Source organism: Gallinula chloropus (genome assembly GCF_964237585.1).
Source record: "Gallinula chloropus genome assembly, chromosome: 2".
NCBI lineage: Eukaryota > Metazoa > Chordata > Aves > Gruiformes > Rallidae > Gallinula > Gallinula chloropus.
In genome coordinates, this window is record NC_140086.1 from 64344941 (window position 1) to 64355755 (window position 10815).

General features: G+C 43.1%; 1 protein-coding gene across 1 annotated transcript; it reads left to right on the forward strand.

The window, feature by feature from the left end:
- On the forward strand, nucleotides 1–5080 carry GMNN (geminin DNA replication inhibitor; the record flags this gene model as incomplete). The annotated part of the gene is made up of 6 exons (XM_084260235.1): nucleotides 1–57; nucleotides 1581–1679; nucleotides 2072–2213; nucleotides 2915–2997; nucleotides 3078–3188; nucleotides 4583–5080. The coding sequence occupies 6 exons, from the start codon at nucleotides 1–3 to the stop codon at nucleotides 4802–4804; spliced, it is 714 nt and encodes a 237-aa protein (XP_084116361.1). The 3' UTR covers nucleotides 4805–5080.
- Between the last annotated feature and the right edge of the window lie 5735 nt (nucleotides 5081–10815).

Below are 10815 nucleotides of genomic sequence, written 5' to 3' on the forward strand. Positions count from 1 at the left end.
ATGAATTCCAAAATGAAACAGAAATCGAACCCAGAAAAACCATCAGGACCTCTGGAGGTACAGGCTTTAAAATCTTAAAGCTAGGATACAGCAGTAGATAAGAGCTAGGAAATGGGCGATTAAATTTATCAAGAATATCCTCAGAGAATTTGTTTGATCTCGGAGGTTTGTGCTCAGTTCTCTGTGGAATGGATCCACTGACACAGGCCTTATATCCTCTGAAGGAATACAAAGGGATCTGTTGTAATGTGCTTCCACCTGGCTTGTGTCCTGTTGGCTGAAGTAACCTTCTGGCAGGCAGTGTGGCTTGGGAACACTCTGTCCCACTTGAGTGTATGTGCTTGTGACTTCTTTCTTACTCAGTTCTTTTTTAGCTTGATGCTAAGCTTCCTGCCATTCCATGTGTTTGTTTAGGTGCTGGGTACCTGCCTTAAGTTGGTTGCTGCATTGGTCTGGCTGTTAAGGGGTTGTTGAGTAGGTGTAGTCTGCCCAAGGGATAAACATACTAAGTTAAATCGGTGTTGAATTGGCATGCTTTTACTGAAGCCTTCATGCAGGTAGTTCTGTTTCTGAAGTCACCCTCATGAATCAGTTACCTTGGAACTGGTGAAAATGCTTAAAGGATTTTAGATTTTGAAGAGGTGATTAATAAGTTACTAAAGCTTATACCTATCCCAGTCTTCTTACAAGGTTTCTTAGTTAGTGTAGGCCCTACTTGAAATTGTATAAATACCATACAAAATAGAGGCTAGTAGCCCTCTATCATGAGGGATAGATAGAGTGATTGTAATGAAGCTTGACTTAAAACACATGGTAATCTTGTTGTATAGTGACTCCAGGGTAAGAATTCCTCAGTGTGGCTTTTTGCACTTAGAATGGGTTAACTCAAGTATTAGTCAATAATTTCTTGGCAGAGCATGCTTATGTCTCAGCCTCAGTAGCAGCAAGCAGTGTGACACACGGTGTGATTCTTGTTCCCACAGCAGTTGGTGTTTGTCCTCTAGTTCAACAGTAGGGTAATTGGTGGCAGGAGCCACCGTGGGAAAGGCGAACCATGAAGTAGTGTGAACTGGTAACTTTCTCACGCTGGTGTGGCATTGTGTTCTGGCTACTCTTGCTTGGTTGTCTGCCATTGTTTGCTGTCCCATGGTGGCAGTGTAACCAACCTGATCAGAAAGCTTCAGTGAAGGAAATGGGTATTTATGCTTGACAGGAAAGGTGATAAACATACTGTTTATACAAAATAATGGCCTGTCTGGATTGAAGCAAGGAATCTTTAGAACCAATTTGATGGATAATTGAAGGAACACCTCTATTTAAATGAACACTAGTTGAAGGTTTCTTCACAGGTAACAAAAATAGGTACTGACTACAGTAATCATACAGTTCCAGCCCCTGCCACAGGCAGGGCCACCAACCCCCAGGCCTGGATCTACACAAGGCTGCCCAGGGCCCCATCCAACCTGGCCTTGAACACCTCCAGGGATGGGGCATCCGCCACCTCTCTGGGCAGCCTGTTCCAGCTCCTCACCACTCTCTCTGTAGAAAAACTTCCCCTTAATATCTACTTTAATTTCTAGAAGTACCTCACAGACGCAGCATGTGGTGCTGCCCCAAGACGGACCCTTAAAATGATTCAGCCTTCAGCAGCAGGTTGCCTGGTTGGCAGACGTAATGAGGTATGGATCAGACGTTAACCCATAGGCACGTGTTTATTCTGCTTGTAGTGAAATGCCTTTCAGCTTTTAGCTCAAAACTAACATATCTGCAGGTTGTGTGTTAGGGTGCGTTTTTTCAAACTAATGTGATAAAACTTCCAACTTATTATTTTAGTAATATTTTTAAAAATAGCGATTTTGGAGTGCTTCAGGAAAATATGATGGAGGCTTTTCTTTTCTTAAACCTATGAGTATTAAGATAGTGTCTGTAAACTAGAACTAAAAGAAACTGGTGCTGATGACTTACTTGCAGTCATTGGTGAGCAGACTTAAAAGCTTATATTGCTTTTTTTTTTTTTTAAAAAAAGGCTGAAATATTCCTGTGGTGTTATAACTGCCTGTGTTTTATGCAGAAGAAATCTTCAGTCAAAAGGAAACTCTGGAATAACAAGTTGACCTCAAAGGCAGCTCACAAAACTATGGTGTCTGTGGACAAGGAGCAAGAAAATGAGAATATGAATGATGTTGTTCAAGCTGCAGATCTCATGATAAAAGGTACGTGGTAATTCCTGAAATGCTTTCTTGCACTTCAAATGCTGTGCTTCCATGGGAATATGACTTGAAACGTGGTCTCTTTGCTGGTTGGATAAGGGTTTAGGTTTACTATATGACACCCAGCAGGAATTCATGATACCCTGTGGTATAGTGAATGCATTGTAAGAGCTGCAGAGTGTTTCTTAATGGTTCTCAGCTGCTGGGTACCATAAACTTGGTGTGCACCAACGCAAGGAAGTCCTGTAGTTGATTTTAGCTTAGTTACATGCATTCAAGTGACTGATAATTAAGTTGAAATGAGAGTCTTTTGACATAGTGTGTTGCATATGCAGTGTCTCAGAATCAGTTTGAAAGTTCAGTGGGAGACTGGTTAAGCCCAGTGTGTGGATGGTGACTTGGGGACAAGACTTCAGTCCTCCACAAAGTATATGTCTAGACTGACAGTTGCAAATGTGGCCATCATCTTGCAAACCTTGCTGCTGTGCTTGAGGCAGTTTCCTGGAGACTCTCACTGTGCAGCCATTAATACAGTGTAGGATCGCTGCTTCTGTAGAAATTGTCTCTAGCTGTGAATTCACAGCTAATCTCTGGGCAAAGGGGGTGAGTTCTTATTGTCATACTTTATGGAGCACTTGTACACAAGTTTTAGATGCCTTAAGTATTCAGGCTTAGCACAGACTTACTGTAGCTTCTTATTTCAGGGAGCCCTTCATCTCAGTATTGGAAAGAATTGGCTGAAGAAAGAAGGAAAGCTCTGTATGAAGCGCTTCAAGAAAATGAGAAGGTATCTAGTGAAAGATAACTTATTTAGTTCTTGATGGCTGTTGTACTGCTGCTTTTAACACTTTTTTTCCTTGAACTCAGCTGCACAAAGAAATTGAGCAGAAAGATGTTGAAATTGCCCGCCTAAAAGAAGAAAATGAAGAGCTCATGTCCCTTGCTGAACATGTGCATTATATGACCAGTGTGATTGAGGTACTTGAATTTTCATTTAATGCTGTAGAATGAGAAGTGGGAAACCAGCAAAGATTTTTAATGAATCATGGCTTCTGTGTTCGTGCAACTCCTCATTTTAAAATACTGAGCTATTTCTGGTGGCATTGTTTTAATTTGGAGGCATAAAGCCCTTTCTAGGGGGTGATTTTTTTTTCCAGCTTGAGACTTCAGAATTGGGGTGTTTTCTGAAGGGAAGTTTCAGTCTATTGCCATAATGGGCTTTGGTGACATGGGAAGGAAGGGCTCTTTCCCTCTTCTTAATGACTTAAGTTTAGGTGTTTAATAGGCTGTGTAAGATAGCCAATAGAAACATATTTAGCCAGCAGTGTCTTTTGAGGAGTTAGGCTTGAAACAGGGGTGCACAAAGGGGAGCAGTGAGAGGAAGAAGAGAATGCCTGTGTTCTGTAAAGTCAAGGTTTTACTGAGGAGCTGACTGCTTTGAGGCCCAAAACAGCTGATGTGCAAAGTCTGGAGGGTTTGTAAACCTGCAGACACCTGAGAATTCTGTGGAGATAGGCAGTGGTGTCACTGATCCTGTGAGAGCAGGATTCTGTGCAACAGCCTCTGAAGCTGTGATAAATATAGACCCACGTAACCTTGATGGAAAAGATTATCTAGGTTGGTTTTAGTGCAATTATTTAGATCATCCCTCAAACTCCTCTGTCTTGCTGTACTTCAGGGTTGGTTTTTCTTGTATTTGGGGCGCAGGGGCTGCTTGTTAGTAATAAACCCACAGGCAGAAACTAAGTGACTTAAGGACTTAAAAGGACTAATGCTGGAAACTTCTATGCAGTTCTTCCAACAGTTAAGTTAATTTAGTTCTAAGCTGCTCACTTCTGAGGCTTTAATGAGCCTTAAGCAATACATCAAACAAGCAGAAGCCTCTTACAGTCTTGTTTTTCTTCCTTAGATCAGGTTAGGAACTTTGTAGCACTTGATCAAACTAAAAACTGCTGGGTTTTCTAGCTTATCTAGACTTAATGTAGTTTTGTTATCTCTGACTAAAGATTATGAACTTAATTTGTATAGTAGGTTTAATTTTAGAAAAAATTATCTAGTATTATAGTATATATATGAGGCTGTTTCCCATATTTTATGTCGCTGAAGAAAAAACCTGTCCAGCTTAAGAACCTAAGGAAGACTTAAGTCAACAAACCTGATGTGGTCTGTGATTTAGAGATGGCAATTTGAGTCTACCTCAAAGGTCTTTAAGGTTTTTTTGTGACTAAGAAATGTTTTAATTACACTAGCAGTCTCCACACTAAGATAATGTGCATTCTTGATTCAATATGCAGAGTCTTACTTCCCTGGCTATTAAGTAGAAAAAGTAGTATGTTCACAGTGTGTTCTGGTGATTTGGTTTTGTTCCCTAGAGACTAACTGGGGGAGCACCTGACAGTCTTAAAACACTGCAGAGTCTGGCAATAGAGGAACCTGAAGGAGAACACGAAGACCCCAACTGTGGAGATGCTGCAGACAGCGCTGCCGATGCAGAGGGTGCTTCTGAAGAAGGGCCAGCACAAGTATCAGGTGGCTTAAGGGAGTGTGTATCAGATCGTGCTTCAGAGGAACCCAGTAATTTGCAACTGGAGTGATGACCTTAAGTAGGCTTTCATATGTGGCTTTTAACTGCAGAGTTCCTCTTGAAAGGGTGTACTAAAACTTCTCAGGTATGGAAGCTTGGTGGAAGCATTACCAGATGTTGGGTTTTTAACTGGAGTTACATAGCAGTGGGAGTACCTGGATACTGCATAGAAAACTTTACTACAGGCTGCATTTAGTTGCTTGTCTAAAATGCAAATACTGTGTATTTCAAACTGTTGTGTAAATATCTTATTGGTTGGTCTGATGTGATATGTGGAAGTTGATAAATAAACCTTTGCCTTACCAAAACAGCCTCTTTACCAAGTGGGGAGTGGCTACTTCAGGTTTGTCAGTTGTGACTGCTGTAGGTGGAGGTTTAAGAAGCGCCTGGGAGGTCTTTAACTCCTTAGATTTGCTGGATTGTGGAGAGCAGTCTGGCCTTGGTGAACAGGGAAAGCAAAATAAAACCTGTGTGCTGTTGGTGAGGCTTCAGAAAGTCAAGAGTGGGTAGTGAGAGTCAGGAACTAAAGGCTAGTCAAACTTTCATACTTTTCGGGGCATTTGAAAGAATTGCCTATCTTAAGGGAGCCTTTTAAAAAATAGAGGGGGGGTTTAAGTGACTACAGAGTCTTAGTCTTTTCTTAAATATATTTATTGACTTGCAAAGTAAGTGGGGTGTTCTTGCTCCTACTGAAAACTAGGTGGAGACAAGGCAGCCTGTGCTGCGGAGCTGTTCTGAAAGGAAAATGCATGTCTGTGTTCAAAGTACTGCTTTAGTATTTACTGAGATGAATGAGGTGCCTTTTAGCTGAGATAGTAATGTCCTGAAGGGCTTAAAGGAATAAAAAGTACTTGAGGTGCTCCAAGTTTTAATCTGGCATCCATGCTTTTGAGGGGGAAAGGCTTGCAGTTGAAAGCACTCAAGTAAAATGGGGGAGAGTAAGTTTAATACAGGCTTTACAGTCCTGAGTGAGCTCAGCAGTGCTAGAAAAACCAAAGCTTTCCAAGGATAGGCTTTAAAAGTTGGTGGCCATTGCAGTAGCTTGTGGCTTTTGGGGGGCAGAGATCATTAGGGCTTGTGTATCTCTTGGCCTTGCTGAAATGGCCACTTCAGTGTACATATGTAATGCACCTGTGGAGTTCTCCATGGCACCTTTAGGTTCCTGCTGTAGCTTGTTCTCTCCCTGTGGACATCAAGCTGATAGATGTTTCACAACTGACTTCAGTTGCGACATTCAGGGAATGTCAGAACCATAGTAAGGAGTAACATTCCTTTTCCGTTTCAGAGTTAATCTGGTAATGACAAGGTGAGACAACATATTTTCCTGGGAGCTCTGTAAACAAAAGATGACACCTTCCAATTTGTGCTTTAGAGGGTGCTTAGACATAATACCTTCCTCCACAGTGCAGAAGTGGTGACAAAGGTGTGTTCAACATGCACCTGTGCTTTGGTTGAGGAAAAAACCCAACTGTATGTTGCATTTCAACTGCTTTGTAGAGTAGCCTTGGTTTTCTGTTCAGAAGGAATAGATAATACTGTCAAGTGGCTTAAACCCATCTCTAATTCCAAGTAATTTTCATGTCAAACTAGTTCTTCAGCAATGCTAAAAAAGGAAACAGTTTAACTGAGAACAGTCTATGTGCAGTGCAGCTTCATTTATTTCACAGTTAACACTTGTTCTTCAGAGGTGGCTTTACTTTTAAACATTGAGAACATTCTGCATCTGCAGAGACTGTAGAAGGGAGGAAGGAGCTGTTGTCTGGCCTGAACTGGGCCTGTCTGGCCAGGTCATTACACAGCAAGTGCAGCTGCTTTTCTGCCAGGTCACCTCCTGCTCTAAACTGCTGCAATACAGGTACTGCTCTTGGAACAAAGGACTGCCAGAAAGTAACATTCAGAGTGTCCATCTGACTTCTTATATGAATCCAGATGGTCAAGGAGAATGCTTATTAGATTAGTGCTGTTCTTGATGGTCCCTTGAGCAGCTGGATCCTTCCTTATGCTGAAATGCATAGTGTGTGAATTGAATCCTGTTAAGTTCCTGTATGCTGACAGATGTATTGCAGCTTTTGGCTCACCTGTAACAGAACTCTTTATGTCAAAAACACATGTGCTACTTAGTAACATATTTGCACTAGAACCCTTCAAACCAAGGCTACTAGGGCTTTACTAACTTTAGTTCACTAGCAGAAAGAATAGTGTGTTGTGCAAACTCTTGAAAATGTGCTGCAGGAGACAGTTGAATTGTGGTGTAGAAATAAAACCTGTAGTCATGTTCTGTCTCAGATTTGTCAGGCTCTGATCAAACTCTCCCTATGCCTATTGGATCAGAAATACTCATGTATGAGAGTGCTATATGTTGACTTAATCACTGTTTAAAAATGTTCTAAAAGGGTTAGGTTTCACTTACTGTCTTAAATTCCTGAGTGTTTTTAAAACATGATGCAGTAGAACTAGGTTGCATAGTAAGTCCAGGAACTCTGTATGGATGTCAGATGTGTAGGAACCACATAGAGATCTGGGCAACTTCTTACTGCCATCTGACCTGTTATTTTTAAGCATCTAGGGGAAACTGATTTACCACTGAAACACAGCTATGCAACAGCTGAAAATCACTATGAATAAAGACTCAGCTAAACAACAGAATGTCCTGTCAAGCCAAATAAAATTGACTTTGGGAACTGAACTGTGGAATGTGATTCTTTCCAAGAAGCCATAAATACATATTTCTGTGTGCAGACTTGATGTGTGTACTGACTCTCATTGCTGAGGCTCTGGCTGCAGTCTGTCTTTCGCTGAAGCAGCCTGAGGCTGCTCAGATGTGGGATGCACCAACTCTGTTCTTCCTCATGCTTGTACTGTAGTGTGTGTGTTCCAAGGGGATGGTTTGAGGTGGGCCATCTGCAAGTGTCAGGTGTTCCAGAAGAAACAGCTGTGTGGGGACTAGGGGAGGCAAGCAAATGGGAGGGTGGGTGGTTTGTGAGGAGAATCTTTGAATTGGTTCAACAAAAATACCAATTTTAGTGTAATTAAGTGTGTCTAAGACTGTATGGAGAAGTGAATTACTACTCTGGGCAACTGAAACCACTCGGTGTTTTTGTATTGCTTATGTGAGGGCCTACAGTGGTGGTATGTGTTGCAGTGTGTGCATAGGTAGTGAAACTGGTCATAGATTTCTTTTTTTGCAGGGAAGCACCCTGTGTGTGTAGTGTAATAAATCAGTTTCCTTTCCTTTCCTCGCTAACTGCAGAGTGATCTCTCCCTGTCCCTGAGTCTGAAGCCTCTCAATAGATACTTTCTCCCTGGTCCAGCTGAAAAGGGGAGTGATAGAGTGGCTTAAATAGGTATCTGGCCTCCAGCCAGGGCCAGACCCCACTGTGGGCTGGCTGGGGTGGCTGTCAGAACTGGATGTGAGATTTCCAGCAGAAGGCTTGTGAGTCTGCCAGGGCAGCGTGTTTCCGGTGCTCTCGAGGTTGATGATAATGCAATGTGCTTTCCAGCTGGAAATGTTACTCTATCTCTCTGTTCTTGTAATAACATGAAGTTGTGCAAATGATAATGGGTGTTCTGAGAAACTTCTAATTTGCAGCTGCTTTGTCCATCTGCCAACAAGCCCCTGTAATGAAATGTGGTTGGTTGTGTCCAAGGTCAAAGTCGACAACGCCTTTGTTACACCCTTGGGGGCAGCGCAGCCATTTGAAGGGGTATGCTGTGGATCCTATCACTGGGGTAATTCCATTGTGAATCAGGAAAGCACAGGTCCCTGACTTAAGACATGCAGTCTGGCAGTCCTTTTGACTTTGGAATGTTGAAAGGCAGCAGTCATCAATGTAGAGCAGACTGTGGCATAGGGAAAAGCTGTAATGGACAGCTTTTTCTGATGGTAACACCGAGTACAGGAGGAGCCTTACCCATAGCAGTATGAAACTTTGAGCAGCCTAATGTTGTAGTTTTGCATGGCTGGGGGAGGGGGGGGCTGCAGGGGAGACAGAGCGTGCAGGAGCAGGTTTGCTGGTGGGGGGAAGCTTGTGACCCTGGGGAGGACCAGGCTGGAGTAGTCTGGGCCAGAGACACACTATGATTAATGACTGCCCACCATAGCAGTGACCCACACTGGGGCAGCTGGTGAAGAGCTGAAGCACTCATGTTGGAGAAGATTGTGAAAGCCTGTCTCCTGTGGGTGGGACCCCATAGTGCAGCAGGGGAAGGGTGTGAGGAATGCCCCCCCGCCCCCAGCTAAGAACAACATGTTGTGAGGAACTGACCAAGACCCCCCCATTCCCTGCTTCTCCCTGTGCCACAGTGTGAGGGAAGAAGGGAGCAAATTCATGATTGAAGTGAGGTCTGCTAAGAAGGGAGGGTTTAGGGGGAGGGGCTTTAAGATCTGCTCGTTCTTCTCATTACCCGACTCTGGTGTCACAGTGTGTGCAGTGTAATAAATTAGAGAGTTTTCTGTCCTTTATTCTGTGCTGAGTCTGTTTTGCTTGTGATGCTGATTGTGGAATGATCTCTCCCTGATCTTATCTCCACTCCTAAGCCTCTCGATGTATATATAGGGGAGACCTTATCACTGCCTACAATTACCTGAAAGGAGGTTGTAGAGAGGTGGTCTCCTCAGCCAGGTGACAGGAGATAGGACAAGGGGAAATGGCACAAAGCTGTGCCAGGGCAGGTTCAGATTAGATGTTCAAAAAAATTCTTCACTGAAAGAGTTGTCAGGGCCTGGAACAGGCTGCCCAGGGAGGTGGTTGAGTCACCATCCCTGGATGTGTTTAAAAGACAGGTAGATGGGGTACTTAGGGATATGGTTTAGCATAGGACAGGAACGTTTGGATTCAGTGATCCTAAAGGTCTTTTCCAACCTTGTCATTCTGTGATACGTTTTTTCCTGTCCAGCTGAAAAGGAGAATGATAGAGCAGCTTTGGTGGGCATTTGGCCTCCAGCCAGGGTCAAACCACCACACCTAACCATAGCTAGAGTAATACAGAGGCACTACAGGCTTCTATCTACCCAGCAGAACAGAGAGACATGAACAGCATGGCTGGGGTACTGAAAACCACCTAGGGTCATGAAAAGTGTGATGAAAGAATAAGCCACCAACAAAGCTGCCAGGTGAAGCCCTTTCCTGAGCACAGTGTTCCTGGTGAGCTCCCTGTTTCTTTGGTCTCTGCTGCTGAGCTGTTTTGGTACAGGAAATTTTTCCAAAGGTACTTTTCTGAGGTGGCCTAAACCTTTAAAGTTGTCAGCCTGCTGCAGCCCTAAAGAGCTTTTGTGATGATGGTCTGTTGGCTCCTCCTTTGCTGGTCGGTGTCAGCCTTGTTACAAGCCCCTCAACACAAACTCTTCTCATGCTGTGAGAAGCCTAGCAGCTGAGTTCTGTGATGTTGGAAGGTTGCATGAGCCTCACAGCGCAGAGGCTACTCACAGAGTGATTGTACATACGGACCGATGTGCTTAGTAATTAAAAAATAATCTTTATTATAACTTAAATGTGATAGGAAATATGGTGAGCACAAATGCCACAGGACTAAATGGGGGGGCAAATTAAAAAAGCAGAAGTGGGTACAAAAGGACACCTTGGAAGGCTTCGGCTGATGGAACAGGCGTGGTATAAAAACCATAATGTGGTTGTTTTGCCTTCTGCAAAAGGAGTCTCTATCCCTCAGTAAACAAGTAAGCGCTTTGAACTGTACAAAATGTACTTTTTTAATTAAAGGAAGAATATATGTAAATATACAGCTATATACACTGTTGTAGCATTCACAGTAAAAACCCCAAAACAACATGACCCCTGCCTGCCCATGTGTTTGGCACAGGAGGCTTCCTTTTGATGTGAATTGTTTGCAATCTTTTTCTATGTAGTCTATGCAAATTCGGATACTTTTAATTGACATCTAAATAGCATTTCATGCACAACGAACACAGTACAGGAACACTCTTCTGTTAAATTCTATTCACCTCCCCTGTTAACTTAAGGCTCGTAATCAACAGCTTGAAGCACTCGCTTGGCTTTCATCCTT